This window comes from Trematomus bernacchii, unplaced genomic scaffold (assembly GCF_902827165.1).
Source record: "Trematomus bernacchii unplaced genomic scaffold, fTreBer1.1, whole genome shotgun sequence".
Taxonomy (NCBI): Eukaryota; Metazoa; Chordata; class Actinopteri; order Perciformes; family Nototheniidae; genus Trematomus; species Trematomus bernacchii.
Genome location: NW_022987727.1, coordinates 14,216,169 through 14,236,569, shown reverse-complemented (window position 1 = coordinate 14,236,569; position 20,401 = coordinate 14,216,169). Strand labels below are relative to the sequence as shown.

Here is a 20,401-nt window from a genome sequence, read left to right as displayed (position 1 = left end):
AATTATTATCCTAAATGTTTGAAACCAACTAAACCTTTTTTTTAAAGTTTTGTTAAACGTGAATCAGCCTTTTTTCTCCTCTTATTAGCACAGTGCAACCTGTCTCATGTGATCCCCCTATCATGTGTGTGTCCTCTGCCTAACGTCCAACTTCTCATTACTTTGCTGAATTTTGTTTATTGAGGCACAGTTCTTCCACAAGTGGTCAAGAGATAAGCAGGAAATACCTGACCTAATACCTAGTAGTTAAGACAAAGTATTTCTTCCAATGGGATTTCCCGTCTGTCAAAAGCTCAACTCAAAATAAACATATAGGAAACCAATGCATAGCTGCCGACACCCTGACTAACAGCCTACATTTCCATTAAAGATTCAGGCAATCTAAGACAAAGTCATTTCCTCAAAATCTGACATACCTTATGGTAAAGATTTGATCAGATCTTGGCGCAAAGGAGCTGCCTATTCCCATACTTTGACGAGATCAAACCCCGGCTTCCATTTAAGGCAAACAGCTTTTTGAAAAGACTCAAAGTCATATAATATCCAGTGTGATCAAAAGAAGAAGAGCCTTGTCAGAGCTGTCGTCCTCAGGGAGTCTGATAGAGGCTTTGCTGCTTCCACATGTCTGTCTGCCGGGGTATTGCATCAAGTTAGCCTTGGCTAACTTCATCCCCCGCCAATGGAAAAACATTCAAGGTTCCTGGGTGCTTTGGCAGAAAACAGAAGGACGTTTGACTCTTAGAGCCAACTAAAAGTAAATCCTAGCATGGGACTGGGCTTTGACATGTCGGTGCCGAGAGTGTATCTGTAAACAGAGCTTTGAGCCTAATCCCTTGACAGCAGATCCATCAGGGAGCAGGCCACCACTGGGCAAAGTATAGCGCATGTAGATGCAGTCATATGAGAAATATAAATAGAGATATATAAAAAAACAGTGGTTAATTTGATAAGTATACATATTTTCCTTCATTGCTTCAATGCATTAATTTTGTTGCTGGGTTTTAAGACCTTTTCAAGGATTTTAGTTGATAAATGGAACAACTGTGATAAGGCCAACTAGTTCCAGTAACAGACTTCCTGAACTTGTAGTATTAAGGGTCAAGGAGTGAATGTAGCAACCTGTGCCAATTTCCTGATTAAGTTCAGACATGAAGGACTGACTCTAAAAGATACCAAGAGTAGTACTTTCTATAATGAAAGATGAAGAGCTGTTTAGTAAGAGAAAAATAGTTTTCCAAAGACTGGATCGATGAATTATATCAGTGGTAAATGGGGTGTAAACAGACAGATGACCTCAGTGTTTGACACGTGTTCTGGTGCAGCTACTCCGAAAAAGACAGCAGCTCTTTGAAGGGATCAAGATTTCTAATCCTGCCTGGCTGAATGTCAACAGTGCTCCCAGACAGGATCAGGACCTGCCACTTTCTGACATAACGGCTGGGTCAACAGTCAGACAAGTGACTTTTACCCTTTGAGAGGCAGTGAAGTAAACAGAATTAAGCTTTATTTGTTGAAATCAAAAGGGAGGGAACAGAAAAAAAGAATTCACATTAATTGGTTAGGCTATTATAATGGTACCATCTTTGAGTGGAATGATGGTTGACGGCTTCATCTTAAAATTCAGATGGCCGTGGTTAAAAATGTCACCCGGTTTTTACAGCAGTTTGTGAAAAGTGGCCCCTTGCCCATTTACGGTCAGCTCTATGAGCTGGACACAAACCAAAAGAATAGCCCACATTTCTGATCGGAAGGAAAAACATAGCTTCTTTTAAATTGATAGAAAAGGTAGGAAATTGGGGTATGCATACCTGCCTGTAAATATTAGTGGAATATTCATTTTCATTAGCCATGTAAAAAGCTTATAAGGATTATTGTCTTTTTTCAGAATAAAGTTCCCTTTCAGGACACTTTAAGCATGTATTCATTGTTTAATGTCTAACAAATGTGCTTTAGTCGACGCTTCACGTACCAACAGAATGAAATGTTTTAAAAAACATTCAGGAGGACAGCAGTTGTGTGAGTGAAAACGAGAGTTAAACGTTCATATATTGCAAACAAGCTTAGAAATTCCAGAGAAAGTGCTGGAAAACTCGGGATGATATAAGAAGCGTTGGGTTGGACGTGAGTACTACACTTGACCTCTTCTATTTAGGTGGTGCAGTGTAGCTTGATCAGAAGGGAAAAGGATTAGGAATTGAGTTGACCGGATATATACCCTGGAACTTTCTGTGTGGCGTTTGTGTGGAGCCGATTAACCAGCTGCACACCAACCATCTCATCGTAAACATATGGTACACGCATATGCTGCCCTGAGCACTCTCAGCATAACCACACACGTCTCAATGTTGTGTAAACTCAGTAACTAAATAAAGAAACCTTTAAGCCATTGAGATCACTGAACAGCCACTTACAGCGTGACATGTCATAGGGGCTGCAGATCATTTTCTAGATACATCTTTTTGGTCTATACAATTATGAAAAATATCCATACTGTTGCTCAAAGTCTTAAAACATCCAGTAACGTCAGTCCAAAACCAAATTATATTCACTTAAATAGTATATAAAACATCCGAAAGCAGAACAAAATCAAAACAGCATTAGTTTTGCTAATTTGGCACTTTAACGATTAATATATAATCAAAGATATTTGTAATTATTATATTAATCAATATGTCTAATTTTTTAATGCAGCCCTACACTACATTTATAGCATTACATCGATTTAAATCGTATATCTTAAACATTCATGGTAATAAAAATGCTCTACTCCGTGTAGATACAACACACAACAGAGTCAAATGAAGTAACACTAATACACAGCTTAATGCTTTGCTATAAATACACCTTCCTATCCAAAACCTTTTATCCAATGCATGTTGTCTAGGAAGTTGAAAATGTTAATTTGCTAATCCTCCGCAGCTGAGAATGTCAACAAGCTAATCCAGTCAAATCTGTTGTGATTACAAAGGGACACCCACTCACGGTCCATCCGGCTCACAACATGTTTGTGATGGAGTGTAAGCAAGTCGCACCAGTTTATAGTGTTGACAACTTCCCATTGTGCCCTCAGGACCCCGACTAACTTCCTGCCTAAAGTATGTCTACAAACTACAAATAGATCCACCCTGCTTTAAAGCCATTAAACCCCTCGCAGATGTTTGGTCCACATGAAAGGAGTCCCTCTTCACTATGCTGAGCCAAAACCCCGGTCTCCTCAAATAAATCACTGCTGAAACAACGAGCCCCACTCATTATGAAACCAGGCTAAATTTGCCTTTCGAAGGCAATGTCAAGTGTGTCCCATGACTACCAGATTATAAATGAGTCTTTTGAAATGCTGTCAGTGAAATATGGGTCAGCGTGGTCTGGATATAAAGAGGCACTTTGTGTTAAGCACCAAATATTCTTAAGTGTTCCTCTATTTCACTCATCAGACCAGGAAAGAAGTGACTTTCACGTGATGTTCTCCCACATGTACGCTGCGTCCCACTGCAGGGGGACAGTCACAACTCAATTTCCCTGAGATTATTCAAATATGTATTTGATAGCACAGCAAAGACCATGTGGTATGAATTGGAAATGTCATGTTAATATGATGAGCAGTGAATTATATTGTTAGAGAAACGCCCTCTGGAGGGAACTTTATTTTTTAAAGAGAATTTCCGCCTTTGCTGATTATTTAAATGCACTAAAAGCTTTATAACAAACTACAGGAAAGAGAAAACCCCAAAATACAGAATAGGGCCCCGATTTATTTTTGTTGTCCCGCACAATTCACAGTCATGTTTTTTTTTTTTTAATCACTACCGAAAACGATGTCCTTTAATTTTAAACCTTTGAGTTTGAAAACTAAGATCTAGCTTAACCAGAATCAAATAACTATTATAAATGTATTCCTATATATTTGCAGTAAGGACTATTTCATTCAAAGTCTTTCGTTTCAAAATAATTTCACCCAGTAAATCAAATCTGTTCACTAATGTGTAATAGTTCATATTTTCTTAAAGCTGAAATGTTATTTAATGTCACCTCCACAGGGTATATTTGCAAATAGGCCACATATTGGAGAAGTTAAAGCAATGATTGAGGAAATGCAGCAAATAAAGAAGTCTGTCGAAAGGACAGACTACTGTATCATTAACCAAAGAAGGAACTTTCACATTAAGAGGGGTCAATTATGCACACTAAACCCACATCCTAAGCACTGTCTAAAAAAGTCATTATTACACAATGATATACAGAAGATAGTTGTGTTTGAAGATCTTATTCACAGGCTGTCTGAATGACCTTAGATGAGTCCCAGTCTTATGGACTTCAGTATACCATTCATGTTTCAGATTCCATTAAAATAATCTCCCTGGCAGCAATAACTGAGACAGACCCTGTGTGTTATCAGTGACGTCAATCCATTCAGAAGGGCTGCAGACAAACGAAAGAGGATCCATTTTCTCAATATCTTTTAGATTAGTGAAAACAATTATGTTAGTATTTTATCCATTTAAGAAATGTAGCATTAAAAGGTGTCCAACAATAGTCTTTCAAATCTTAACCTTGTGAGTTTCATACAGAATTGTTATCTATCTGAAACAAAGGTTTAAATTACTTTCAATTGGCATTTTATGTGATTCATTTTAAATGAGCTTTTGCTAAACTAAATGAATGTGCTGTGTAGATGTAATTTGATACACATTGTACTCCTATTGTGACCTCAACCAATGTCACACACTGTGAAACAGGATGTTTACAGACTGTGTAAGATTACCAAACAGCAAATTCTTACAGTAAGTTTGAGTTTTCAAATACGATTTTGGCAATGGTACGAAGATATTACCCCAGAAAAAGTAGGATATTTCTGATGACTTATTTCTAGTTTTCCAAGTTTAACAATTTTATCTTACTAACGTGTTACTTTGGATTACTGTACAAACCTTTAAATAACTCAGATTAAAGATCTGGATGCCCATAGCAGTTATCTTCCCATGGAAAGATAGTGCCACCTGACTAGGCGGGAGATATGCCCCTAGACTGGCAGAGCAAAGAGTACAACTATTTCAACTTTGGCCTTGATTGCGTCTGACCTTTCAAAGCAAAACAAATTAGTTATCATCTGCATGTGATGTAGCCAGAAGTGACACAAGGCTACAGGGGAGGGAACCATAGAAACAAAACCGACAGCTGCCAAGACTCTGGCCCTTGCTTGCGGTGAGCAGAGGGGAAATGTTCTGAAAGCAGCTTTAAACCTGCATTCTTTTTGATTGCCAGCAGGTTGAAACACCAAGGTTGCCAAGAGAAGTCAGTTTGTATAGAAGTCAATGAGAACATTTCCCTGCTTCCCACTTGATTTATTACCTCATTAAACACTTTTCTAATAAGTTTATGGACGCAAAAGCTAGTTTCAGTTTATGCTCTGCTATTATGATTCCTAATATGATTACACTGCTGTAGCGAGCATTTTTGGAATTGGCTTTCAAGTTAATTTGACAACATTAATTATGGATGTACCAAACTAGTCTTGCTAGCAATAGCATTAGCTAGTGACTTAGCGGACATTTGACCAAAGTCAATGACGTTTTCAGTGAGAATGAATGAGTATTTGTGCATTGTCCACAGAGGGAAGGCCAGGTTTGACCTGAGGGTTACATGCAGGTGTTCGCTCCACCAAAAAAACAACTCCATAATGAAGGACACTGCTGAGCCCAACATTTGGGACTCATGACAATCAATACTTGTGAAGAGAAACTGAGGTAGGGGACTAAATGAGATTCCAACTCCTGTCAGTATGCTTAACTAATTGGTGTAATTGGTGTGCAGCTCCATTTCCACCCCAACCATCAGAGTACATCATTAAAACTCCTTAACCTGAAATGGCCTTAGCAAAGACGTTTCTCATATCTATTGAGAATGCAATCACAGAAATTGATAGCAAGGATGCCAGTTTGAAGTCATGTTAAGGAGCTGTAACAATTCAGTTTTAAATTTGTTTAACTCTTCTGTCTCTATGTTGCTTCTTATATAAATAGTAGCTCATCCTGACTGAATCAAATCATTCCTGACTGAATCAAATCATGGTTGGACATTTTTTAGAAGACAATAACTACCCTTTTTGCATGTCATAGCTTACTACAATATTTAATCAAATCAAAGCTAAGCTAAAGAGTAGCAAGTCTTGAATCTTACCCACAATTGCACAGTTCATTGGACAGCAAGCACAGGAAAATAAATGGAACCGTATAGGACCTGGACTGGGCTGAACTATAGGAGGAATCTGGGTCATACATATCACCTCGTTAAAACGAGAACAGGCCATCCAGCTGACATTCAGACGGTGCCTGCAGCAGTTTGGAGCTTTACTGTGAACTGATGCAGAAGAGTGGATTCTAAAAGGGAGAACTCAAGTCACTCCAGTGCAGGATACGTAGGACACTAAGAGTCAGCAAGACGGGGGCGAGTGTGGTTTGCCTAAACCGACTTAAGGGCGAGCCATTCATTTATAAAATGACTGTCATCTGGAAATGAACCCTGATAATATTATTAAATCACCATTAGAAACTCAGCAAATCAAACAGACAAAAGTGGAAAAGCTGATGATGCTGTTGGCCAGTGTAGCCAGATTAATGAAAGTTAATTGGAGGATACAACTAATAAGGTCTAACCTCCTATGAGTCAAACTGGATTTGAATAGAGCAAGCCGGTCAAGAGGAGACATTGTGACGGACGACACCGTAATTAGAATTTAAATGAGGATCAATTGTGCTGGCAGTGCAGTACTCACGGCTGGGAGTGCGCTGTCTCGTAGCGCTCGAAAGCGTGGCTCAGGTCATGCTTGTTGTTCATGTAACACTGGGTGCACAGGTCATAGTCGAAGCACACCTTGCACTTCCATCGCATTCCCATGATGCCGTGCTTCTTGCAGCTGTCACAGATGATATTGGAGTGACGCACGCCTGCAGGAGAAGGAGAGGTTGTTGGAGAAAGGTGAGTGGGGCTATGAATTTAACATGGCTGAGGTTGCTATAGTGCAAGTGAAGCAGTGAAGGCATACGTCATGTCCGCACTACTTATCACAGCGGCTCATATCATGGGATGTGGAGGAGCCAAGGCACAAACATGATGACAAAAATACCCCCACCCCCTCATCCCTTCTCTTCTTGCGCTCCATTAACTGAAGGGCAAGCTTCTGAGGCAGAATAGTTTTGCTTTAAATGGAGCAAAATGGTAATGAGCCCTGCATTACTGTATGTGTCATTTGAGTCCAGTATAGAGCTTAATGGCTAATGTATAGAGATACGTACCATGCCCAGTGTTTCCCACAGATCTGAAATCTACTTGGGGGGGGAGGCTGAGATGCCTACTCAGAATGGGCTTTGTGTGCGAGTGTGTGCGTGTTAATAGATGATAGCTTGTGCTTGGAAATTCTGGATTAACTTTGCTTTCGGTAGAGTTTTAAACCCTATAGTCAAATTTCAAAGACAATGACGTCTGATAAGGTTAAGGCATGGTTCTAGGAGAGCTAATTTTAAGGTCCCAAATTCTCACTGGAAAATGTCTTTGTGATCAAGAGCATGCAAGCAGCTGCAAATTAATTGAAAATATAGGCTGCATAAATGTATTGGGTATCAAACGTTGGGTGGAAATGTTGGAAATGTGTTTTTCATGTAATATAACCAAATCTATTTTCAGGTTTTGAAACACACGCATCTTTAACATTTCAAATCTGAAAAACAAATAACCCTAGCTTTCTAGCTTACCGATCTGAGCGTTGTCATAGAGCAGCAGGTCATAGGAGCCCTGGTAGCCAGTGCGGTAGTTGGTTCTTGTGCCGCTGTCCCACTGCACCACCACCGTCTTGTCTGGTGTAGTAGTGCTGCCCTGCCGCCCGATCTCCACCACGGCGCCCAGGTGGCCCTCGCCGTCGTCCTGGTTACCCCATTTCCAGTCCAGACCACGCACCACGCGCATGCCCACCTCCATGCTGCCTCTGCTCGGGCCCGGCCTGGGGGCTGGGCGCAGCGGCCGGGGCCTGGCAGCGCTGTCGCTCCCGCTGCTGCTGCGCCTCCGCGGCTTCTGAGGGGCGGGGCCGGCCCGTGCCGACGATATTGTGGGCAGGGAGGGCACCAGGGGTGTATCCGGGAACAGGTCAGGGGTCACTGGAGGTAAGAAGAGATGCAAGTTTAATGAAAATGTGGAAACTAAAAGCAGGAAAGTCACAGATACTGCATTCACCAATAAAGTAGAGGAATGGGTTTCAACCCTAAAGTTATGATAAGTGCTACACGATATAAATAACTAATTTCGATTATTTTGACAGATATCGCAATTATGATATAGGAGGGATTGATTTGTATTCATCATTCTCATTGTAAAATATATATAACTTTGCAGCCCATCATTCAAAATGCCATTCATCAAATATTATACTTTGTCAATTCGAATATTGCACTGTCCAAATTTAGTTTTAATGCAATAAATATTTCAAGGCATTACTCTGGCAATGGTACATTTTGGGTTATTTCCACAGCCTTTTAGACAAAGGAATCACGCAACCTGTGTCTGACTACAAGTCTGTGAGTGGCTGATGAGGGACTCAAAGCAACACGCCATATGTCTCATTAATTTCAGAGCTGTGTTCTCCCTTTGCTGGTGGATCATTCACTGAAGGCCTCGCTGTGTGTCATGGCATATTGCTGGAGAGAGCAGCTGGACGCCACTGCTACTATAATGACCACACACACACACACACACACACACACACACACACACACACACACACACACACACACACACACACACACACACACACACACACACACACACACACACACACACACACACACACACACACACACACACACACACACCACACACACACACACACACACACACACACACACACACACACCACACACACACACACACACACACACACACACACACACACACACACACACACACACACACACACACACACACACACACACACACACACACACACACACACACACACACACACACACACACACACACACACACACACACACACACACACACACACACACACACACACACACACACACACACACACACACACACACACACACACACACACACACACACACACACACACACACACATCCTAAAAGGTATCCACATGACATGTATCCAATACATTTGTGTTGCGTTTCACTGTAAAGACAGTGTCCTGCTGTATTGTATTATAATAACCCATACAGATTGGATTATCTATGAGGACTCATGGTGTAGTGTAAAGGACAAAAACACGAGTGATACATCTTTCACAAACATTGACACCAATGTCCACTTTCTAGCAATAGCAGGGCAGGGATATCAGTGTTGGAAGTTGATATAATTGATCTATAAATGATGGTTTAGACAGGAAACATTTCAATACGTAAACATTGTTTTAAAGACAATCCATATTTGTTTAAATATAGCCTTAAGATCGGCAAATACCCTGCATTTATGTGGTGATTTTCATCCGATATGATTATTTAGCTTAAAGGCTGATGGTTCAGGCACAGGGTTCAAACTTTCAATAATAGGACGGGCAGATGTCTGTAATGCGGAGGAGATTACACTTGCACGCTTATCAAGATTACAATGTCATTTGGGTATTAAAGGCATCTGCTTAAGCAGGAAAACATATGGGATGTAGGGGATCAAAAGGAGGGGAAGTTGGCTACTTATACTTCCATTTTCTGTCCAGAAATGACAGCTTAGCCTCTTTTATGCACGGAAATAATATCCTGGCCAATCATCCGACATTCCAGCATGCAAACTGAGGAGCTGTCACAGGCTTTCACGCAGCTCCTGCAGCATTCTGGGTGTGGATGGATGAAGAATAGCCAAGTTGGTGTACGAGTTATTCACAATACAATCTAAATGCATTTCTCTCTGACCTAAAAACAATACAAGATGGGAAGGGTATTTTGTTTAATAATTCCCACAACCTAAAAAGGCTCACTTTATATTTGCGGTAAAGTATGACCACAATGTAGCATCCTAGATTGAGGAACTGTTTTGCAGACAAAGAAAAAAAAACAGAACCTACCGCCTACATTAAAAACACACACCCACCATTACCCACACCACCATTACCCACACCACCAACACACTGATATCTAATCACTATTGAGTACACCAAGACCGGTACTGACAAGTAGATGCAACACAGGGGATTTGGGGGATGACTGTACCTACACAACAAGAGTCAGGGACACTTAGTGTTACTGTAAGCTTTTTTTTTCCCTCTATACAACACCACGTACATATGGACACCCCAGAAAAAAGCTCTAGCTGCATTTGGCAAAAACATCAAGTAAAAAAAGACTCTTATCTTCCTAAATCCCATTGCACGTGAGTTCTGTTGACAGATGGTCACTGCTAGAAAATAAGAATGAATCCAAAAGTTGTATCCTAAACAGCAGAGAGTGATTACTACCAATAAAGCTCTTGCCTCTAAAATGTGGGGCCGCCAATGTATAAAGTAATGCATACTTAAATCGCAACTCAGCAGTTCTATAGGGAAGAACATGATTTGGAAAAAATAGCTACTTGTGATTATTTTTGAGTGATATGGCAATTGAGATATGATTTGTAATATAAGAGAGAATGACCATTTCAGAAAGATATTCAAAAATAATCATTGAAAAATATACTAACATGATCATGGTGTGTTTTTTTAAAAAGGGTCTGTACCCAAACAAGGATTTTAAGTAGGATTCTGTAGAATACCGTTTGTAGGCCGGGACTTCTTTGCAGCACCACGATACTTCAGCCAGATGGTTCCCATATTTGGTAAATCGCCTACTGCAATTTCGATATTGTCCTAGTTGGTATATCAATCTTGATAACATTCAGATGAATTGGGCAGCCCTAGCACAAAGCTTTCTAAAAGCTTTCAATGCGACTGTTCTTTATGTTTTAGAAGTACATTTGTGGGAACAAAAACACACACTTGTGGTCTGAACATTGTGGACTCTAGCTTCAATCTTATGTGTTTACTTGTGCATTTCCATATCTAATATGAAATTGTTATCTGCAGTAACAGCAAAGGCTTGCAGTTCAGACTTGTATCATCAAATTTGACCCCTAATAACAACAAAAGCAATTTCACCCGAATAAGTACTAAGCGTAACCTGGACTCAGTCGAGCTGGACTAGAAATCAGATGATGGAAATCGTAAAGATGGGACAAATCACAGTTTTACAGATTGTGATCACTGAGGGCTGAGACAGCAGTATTACTGCTCTCTGCCTGCAATAACAGATGGGCTGGCTTCTGTCATACACACTGCTGAGGGCCAATCTGGGAGGGCAACGTCAACCTCCTTTACACAAACAACCAGACAGGCGTTTGGCCACAACACAGATAAACACACACCGTAAACAAATGCTCAAAGACTGCTCCAGAATATTATGCAATTTCCATGAAGTAGAAGTATTTTGCTGCTGTAAACTGCTATCAATATGGTTTTAGAGATCCATATACTGTTGGCGATTATAGTGCAAAACACTTTATATTTTAGGTTAGATCAAATTATAATCAGAAAACGTTATTGTTCTTGTAATTTCCATATATAAAAAAAAAAAAGTCACGGTTCATAATGAATTGTACCATTTTGTACCAACTGGAAAGGGTCAATCAAACTGCATACTTTATACACTACAAAAACATGGGATTTAGTATGTTTTCCAATGTGCACATTAAAAAACAATGAATCTGTGAGATGATGGCGAATCGTGCAGGTGCAGTCCTGAGAAATTGTGCATCACAGACTGTTTGGTTGGACGTGATTAAACAACATGTTTAAGAGTCAATATTGGCGCACGTGTCACTGCTTCAGGTTAAGTAAGGTAGTGTTACATAGGGCACATGGGCATAGGCTATTTACCAAGGCTGATGGTTTCACTACGCAGATAAAATATCTCATAATTGTTTACGCAGCATGGCAGGCAGACCCGGATCTGCACACTGATAAAAAACAATGAGACTCATTTTCAAGCAGCAGAAGCTTGCCTTGTGTCCTGTGACACGTGGTGTGACTGGATTATATCCTCTCTAATGTCTAATAAGAAGAGGCTGTTTGCCTGTGCAGATTTCTACATATTACTTCCACTGGACCTAAACGCTAAGCAAAGTTCAATCCTAGCACAGGCTCTCGGGCTTTACCCTTAATATCAGAAATGAGAAACAGCCTGCTGGAACTGGTTCGTGTCAGAAACATCTGGTGGCTTTCTGGAAAATCAATAAGGAGTAAATAACACATTTACAAAGATTTCTTCAGAGGGGGCAACAGGCCTAAAATTAGACTTTCAATTTTTCCATTTCAGGCTTCTGCTTGTCCTAGCTTCTTTTTCTCAAATCCTGGTCAAACAAACCCTGTGTACCGTGGAAAATATCTCATAATGATCGCATCTAAGAAACGTCAACATCTTCACATGTTTGTCGTCAGCTTTGTCCTCAAGCATTCTTACAAGCTTAATGGCAACGGATTTGAAAGCAACTTGATACCAGCAGAAATCTTCCTATCAGCAAGCGTTATCCCCTGAGCCTTCAACAAAAACCACAGCAAACCCACGATACTCTAATGGCGCATTTCCACTACACGGTCGGCCTCGGCCACACTCGGTACGGCTCGGTACGGCTTGGCCGCGTTGGGCCTTAACAGGGCCGACTCACTTCATGCTGCGCTTCCATTACAGTTTAGGAACTGGGGTAGTTACTATAGTAACGCAGTGTAGGCGGAGCCGTGACGTCATCTTCAATGAGAAGTCCAGAAACACAACACAGCCGTTAGCTGTTAGCACTCAGAGCTCACAGCTCCTTATATATGTTCAGAAACTCGACAAAAGTTAAACAAGTACAAACCACAGACTGCCTGTGTCATGGTGAATACAGTCGCTGCTTTATTTATGTCTGTATAGGCCGTTGTTGTGAGTGTGGACGGTCAGAGCATATACTGCGTTAGCTTAGCCAATCTCCATCTAGAAAAACACGCATTTTAAAAGGTTTTTCGCCTGCCGTCTGTCTGCAGACTTGACAAAGCATTAATTCATGGTTTTTACTAACCGGTATCAGTCTGTTGTTACTTCGGCATCATTTTGAAACGTGTATTACAATTAAATCACGGTCAAATATGTCCATCTTGTTGTAGTTCTAGCCCTCTTGCCAGCGCTCCTCTCTCTAGTTTAGCATACTCAGCCCGACTCAGCCCTGTTTGTTGGCCCCGATAGAACCACAATTTTCTAGGGCCAGAAAAGAGGTGAAAAAGTGGCCCCGCGCCGTGCCGCGCCGGAACTAGGCCTAGTGGAAGCACAACCAAAAAAGGGGACGGCACGACACGGCACGCTTAAAGCGAGCTCCGCGCTGCAGTGGAACTGCGCCATAAAAGCACTTGCTGTACGTTTAATGACACTGTGCTGAGATTACCATATCAGATTATTGTGGGATAGCATACTCACGCCCAATGATCTTAAGTCCACTTTTGAACATGTTAAAAGCTGTAGGATTCCAGTTCTCTGTGGAATCGCAAGCTTTGCAATGCTGCTATCCCGGGTCAACCAGCAGGACCATCTGAAGTCCTGAGCACTATGCAGCAGTCATCCTACTGACAGGGGGGAGTGAACCCTTCCTGGCTCAGTATTTGGTTTGCTGTGAACTTTGCCCTTTGTTTTGGAACATGTAGTTCTAGATTTTTCTTTGTGTCTGACAGATGTTGCTCAAGGTCTGCCTGGTGCCTTATCTTAAAAAATGAATTAAATAAACATCATGGCTGGAAAAGGTATTCAAAGTGCTTATCTTACAAAGGACTGTGTTTCTGGTAATTACATCACTTTGTATAATAATGGGGCATTATCATGTGACATAATCAGTAGTGGGAGGAAGCTTTACATTTATTTGGTTTGCTAAGGCTAATTTCTTGTAAAAAGAGCTTATTTAACACAGTTGTAAATCAGTCCTGTGTTACATGTCAAGTCGTACATTATTTCAGAAGTCATTATTGAGTGACATGCGCAAAAACGGGATAGTTCCAATGTTTTGAAGAGTGATATTTGAGATACTTTGTGAGAGTATATACCTACAGTATGGTGGTTGGGACACGGAAGCCAACAGGAAAACAGCACTAAAGCTATTCAATGTATTGCTGTGGACAAGGGCAACAGCAATACATATTTATTTTAGGGGCCCGGCACACCTAAAATTGATATCTATTTGAGTGTATGCGATAGTTCAATATTTCCTCTGCTTTAACCCGAAGTCTTTATTCATGCCCTCACCCAAGCCACCAGACTCCATTGATAAAACAGTGATCTTACCAAGCAGAACACAAGAGTAGATGGTCTACCATGCACTACCAGTAAACTAACACAATGAAGCAGTACTGTCTTTGTCAATGGTGTCTGGTGGCTTTGAAAATATCATATACTGTATAGCAGGTTCAGTTTAGTCAGAAACCGACTGCAAGTTAACGCTGGGAAAAAATACAAAATATATAATACACTTAAAGATATATTGGGTTTTTTAGGATTCAAAAATATGTTTTGCTGCTGGCCACATCCACCACTTGTTTTCCTGGCTGTTATCCCTATTCATTTCTCAGAAATGAGGGCATACTTTCCCTTAGAGCTCTCTATCATATTTTGTTTTAATTAACCAGACTCAAACATATCAATCAGTCTCATCTACTCTGCTCCTGGATAGGATCATTTCATTCAGTGCCTGAAGATGATCGTCAATCAAGTAATCTGAGCGACGCAATCACCCACCTTAATTGAATCTACACTACCATGTCCATGATAAAATCCTTTTGATATTGATTCTCACAGCACTGTGGGCATTGTCTGCATCAAGCACCTTATGCTGTGATAGCTACTCAAATAAGCCTGGGCAAAATATATGTTGTATTTGGGCTACCTCCAATAAATAATCTACATGTTAAACCCAAAACTATTGCACAACTGTCAGATCACCTTACGCAAAGGTCACAATATTTTTTGATTTTTCGATCGTCACCAGTCTGTTACACAAACAGGGATAGCGTCGGCAGCTAGATGTATGCCTGCATGCTTAGCACGTCACTAGCTTTACTACAGATTGCAATGACATGTGGCACAATTGTAGTAGCATGGTCACGAACGCATAGCGACTGGCTGCCTACCGACCGTGTTGTGTTTGCACATGATCCTATTACCTTTGTGAGACAGTGGAATCAGCTCATTTGAAAACGCTATTGGAAGCAGCCATATTTAATTTAAGATGAAGGACATGGCTTATCTAATTTATTTTCATAAGATTCCCAACTGACGAAAAAAAGAATATGCTGCTCTATATGCTAAAATAAGAACAGCATCCTTACATGGATTCCACTGTCTAACAAGAAATACGTGCTAGGATTACCCAAATAGTAAAGACGGAAACTGCATCTCCTGATAAATAAAGCATGTCCTGTTTAGCTGGTTTACCTGTTGGTATATTGATGTGCAGAATGGTGAATAGAGAGGCCGACAAAAATAGGCAAGGAGAGGAAGCAGCTCCAACCTCCTGCTACCAGCGGTTCTACCAGCTTCCAGTGAGATAAAAAAACGCCTCCTCAGGGCTGAAGCGCTGTTCTGATGCACTCCCTGAATGAACCTGCCGACGAGGATGAGGAGGAGTGGATACAGGGGGTGGAGGAGGAGGAGGAGGAGGAGGAGGAGGAGAGCCAGGCCAGTATTCCAGAGATGTGATATACAGCCGCTCTACAGAAACAGCGTCCTGCTGCTGTACAGGCTGACTGTAACGGATCAGAACTGGAGGAGGGAGAGGAGAGAGCCCTGATGCTGGAGGATGCAGCCAGCATTGAGTCCTTTGTGGGTCGTGTCAGCAAGGATTACCAGGGTGAAGGAGGCGGAGAGGAGAGGAGAGGGAAGAGGATGGCCGGGGAGAGCGGCTGCCCGACGAGCGCCGCATTCAGGTCGACGTTCCCCTTCCTCTCACATGAAAACAGGCCAGTGGGCTGTGCTCCGCATTAGACTCCTCTGACGCTACATCCCATCACCAAGGACACCAAGTGTCAGTAACACGCATGTTAAGCCGACACACTGTGTTTACTGATCAATATGTACAAACACATGCGCATCAAGCTCCACATAAGGATGTACAGCCCTCTCTTTGATAGCGCGCTGGGACAGCATCGCTCTGCTGCCAATGAGCAGACAAGCAGAGGACAGAGGGAAGGGGGGGAGGGGCAATATGCTTCGGGAGGAGGGTCTGGATGTTGTATTTTTTTTTTTTTTTGGGTGTGTGTGCACGGGAGGGGGGTTCAAGGGCTGGAACAGGTTTTTGATGAATGGGCACCCGCCATGATCCTCCTTTTTAGTAGCAAACTGGCAATACCAGAGTCTCCTGCAGGCTCACACAGGTAGGAGGAAAAAGGGAGTGTGTGTGTGTGTGTGTGTGTGTGTGTGTGTGTGTGTGTGTGTGTGTGTGTGTGTGTGTCCAAATGCTTTAATATCCTTAAACAATGCTCTAATGTGTCTAATTTAATGTGTCCACAGCTGTGGGAGACCCCACCAATATGGAAGCCAAAAAAAGCGTCTGGCTGGCACACATGGATGTACAGCTGGTGAAGCCAGGACATGAGCGGTAGCCAATGAATAAACGTGGGGGGGCTTAGGGAAGTGTTTGAGACACGGGTTTATAATGAAGTTTATTACACCACCATCACCGTCTTGTAAACAAAGCTGCTGCTGTCTGCGTGATGGACTTTTTAGTCTACATCATACAAAGGAGGGCAGTCATCAGACCGAAAAATATGGCAAAATCCTTGTGAATTCACACGACACTCAACATGTCACCCTCTACCCCACGACATCAATCTAATCTGAACTCCTGCTTCAAATGTAGGTGTTGCTACTGGAACCATTCCTCTATCAAACTGCTGCTACAGGCACCGAATATTCTCACAGAGATCAATGACGTTTACTCAGTCTATATTAAACCGGATGACTCTGAAGTGCTGACTCTCATGGCAGCACAACACGTTGCAACTCAAACTGTCATCTTTGTAACTATTACAGGACTGGCATGTGGCCAGAGGGGGTTCGTCTGAATCCTCAGTCCAGCTGGGAAGATCTTGGTAGGGAAACTAGGGCTGTGCATTGGCCATATGATACGCATCATGATACAGGGGTTTGCATTTGAATATTTGGATTTTGTAAGCAAGGCGATATATTTAGATTTCTTACATCTTATTTTAGGAAGACTGAAATAGTATAAAGAAAACAATCATATGCATAGAATCTCAGTTCAAACAGAGGGATCTGCTTTTGCATTTATCGCAGTCCCTCTAACATCCAACATCATAGCATGACTGTTAGTGTAAACTGGGCCTTTTATAAACATTTTAAATCAAGGGTTATTGTTTGACCTTTGTTAGTTTAAAATCACCAAAGTCACACAAACTCAAACAAACTAACCAATGAAGGCAGTGATAAAGCAGCAACTCTTGGGCCCTGCAAGGTAAAGTTACAGTTTTCGTCAATAAAGTCTGGTGGCTTTGGCTAAAGCTGCATATAACGGCTTTTGTCCCCTTTCCATAGTGTGCAGGTCTATGTCTGGTCTCAAAGTAACACACTGAAAAATTTCAAGATTTTGCGTTTATTTGGTTGGCCTTTGAATGTGGCTAAAATGTTGCTGCCCCCAGTCCTTACTGTCTGCCTCTCCAAACTAGAAGCAAGCAGAACTTCTTTTAACTGTGGGACCGGGTTATAAACTCACTATGGATAACTACCTCATACTACCCCACTTCAAAACATCCAAGCCATCCCTTTAAGCTAACATTTTGAAATGCCCCAAATACCTTAGCTTAACAACAAAATATTGGCCATCGGTGTCATCCAGTAGAGATAAAATGGATATGAAGGGTTTTTTCTGATACATAATCATAAAATGTAATCAATATCACTGGTTGTTTTCTTAGACTTTAAACTTGTGTCGAAAACATGTTATTTTGTTTCATACAAGTGCCTCAGGTTGCTTTTCCACCCCAAGAGAAATGACTGGAAAGTTGACTAGTACAAAATGATCACACTTAAAGCCATTGGCTATTTGGCAAACATTCTGCTTCCTGCTTCATCAGTCAACAACATTGGTTTCGGCTTGCGGCTATGCATGTTGATTACATTAAAAACCATCAATTCACTGTGGTGACAGGCAGCCGCTGTCAAGCTCCACGTTGGAATATCATGCCAACCTGTCAGCCAGGAATGCCTTTTTTTCCTTTAAATTATAGTCAGGTCATTTTCTTCATAAACACACTACATGTTTAAAGAACGAGCTGGAAACACAGTTAACATTCTCAGTCGAACCAAAAGCTGCTATACACCAAAAGATGGATTCTTTACTATTTGTTTTTGTGCTGCTGAAACAACCACAATTTCCCTTCTGGGGATCAATAAAAGCTTAAATTATCTTATCACCTAGTCTTTAGTTATGGTGTCCATTAATTCTATTTGAATACATCTTTTAAAATATGCCCTATCCATAGAGTATGGAGGATTGTGTAAAAGTTATTTTCCTTGCAGCCTTAAACTGCTAAAAAGAAACATGTGTGGAGACAAATGCGTACCAAGTATTTATGGGAAAGCACTAAAATACAAACAGATCAAAACAGGCCCCACACTACTAAAGGCTGTTTTTACACAGTGTACCTTCAAATTAACAACACAGACTTAACCCTTGACCAAAAGTTATCCCAAGTGTTTAAAACTCTTACCTTGAGACTTCCCCCACAATATTTTCCCCATTTCTTCTCAATTGCAATCAGCTGTTCACCTCTGCTTCTCTAAAACACAAGTCATGTCTGTGTTGTAAGCCAGGAAGCATTTCACGCTTAATTATTGTGATTAAGATTTGAGGAGCCAAGCGTGGACAACAAGACAAAGAAACAGCAGATGACTGAAACTTTGTTACCAAGTAGGTGTGGCTGAGAGCAATCCTGACTATGTCCAGTTGTAGTTCCAGTGTGTGTGTGTGTGTGTGTGTGTGTGTGTGTGTGTGGCAGCTGCTGCTATAATGGTTGACTTTTTTAGCATACAGGTGACAATAACAGTTCCTACCATCCAACAAAATATAAAGTACAGACCTGTTGTGGATAGTACATTTACTTTAGTACTGTACTCAAGTACAATCTTAAGGTATTTGTACTTTACCTGAGTATTTTCACTTAATGCCATTTTTACTCCACTACATTTTGGAAGCCAAAATTGTACTTTTTATCCAACTACATTTATTTGACAGCATTAACATCTGTGTCATCGTGGGTTAAGTTTTTTTGGTTACTTTTCAGATTACAAGCTAATAAATCATATAAATCCATGATTAAATAAATATTGTCATAATAATAGGTTATGATGTTCAGCAGCAGTATAACATGTTATTTAAATTAGCTCAACATGTAACAGCTGTGATAAACACACTAACACATCATAATCCAGTCATTTAATACAATTCTGAAATGGGCCATTACGCATAAAATGTAGTTTTACTTTTGGTACTTTAAGTATATTTGAATACTGATACTTTTGTACTTTTACTTAAGTAACATTTTGAATGCAAGACTTTTACTTGTTACAAAGTATTTTTACAATTTATTATTGCTACATTTACTTGAGTAAAAACATCTAAGTACTTCTACCATCAATGGTACTGACTGACAACTTGGCTGACAGTACAGTAACACAACCATGACTCCCCACTTGCCTGAGTTAGCCTACTTGCTAGTCTAGTGAAAGCCTAGAAAATACCTATTCTGTAATTTTGAGAAGTTGTCACACCTCGTTCAAAATGTGTCAAATTAATTGAGAAGGGCATTTCACTAAACAAAGAGAGCATACTTGTAGCTAATTGTTACACGAAACTCAGGTTTATTCAAACGTAAAACCACCTCAAATGTCAGTTTCTTAAAATTAGGACACGTTTAATCTCCAGTGAAAGTGAAACCCAGCTGGGGGGGGTCACATGTAAATGCATCATAAACCACAAATATGCTATAACATAAAACAATACTCTAGCTATTAATATTTTTGATTAAATAGAGAATGGAATGCTACAAGGCTGTATACTACGGGAGGGCGGTGGGATTATTGCGTACTACTAGCTTGTCTAACATTGACGCTAGCTAGCTAACCCATGTTTGGCCATCCTTTATTGGTATAAAAACAACTTATATTACGTTGAGGCTACTTACCGGGCCTTTGTCAGGAGTGTTCACTTTGAGGTGAAATATATGTCCATGTCGCTGTCCGCCACCGACCCTGACATGGCTTGTTTTAGGACAAATAAGTATTTTACGGTACTAAATTGAAAGGTTTTGCAGTGCACAGCCATGACAACACGCCCA

General features: G+C 40.9%; 1 protein-coding gene across 4 annotated transcripts in view; it reads right to left on the bottom strand.

Moving 5' to 3' along the window:
- mib2 (mindbomb E3 ubiquitin protein ligase 2) overlaps window positions 1-20,401 on the bottom strand; it is a 47,115-nt gene extending 26,714 nt beyond the window's left edge. For 2 of the 4 annotated variants that reach the window (XM_034144822.1, XM_034144823.1), the window contains exons 1-3: window positions 13,482-13,527; window positions 7,749-8,147; window positions 6,773-6,944 (exon numbers count right to left, since the gene is read on the bottom strand). In XM_034144822.1, the coding sequence (XP_034000713.1) occupies window positions 6,773-6,944; window positions 7,749-8,147; window positions 13,482-13,512 (602 nt within the window). In that variant the 5' untranslated portion in view covers window positions 13,513-13,527. Of the gene's footprint in view, window positions 1-6,772; window positions 6,945-7,748; window positions 8,148-13,481; window positions 13,528-15,482; window positions 15,672-20,248 lie in introns of those variants that run through there. The other 2 variants (XM_034144824.1, XM_034144825.1) reach the window with 2 other exon arrangements.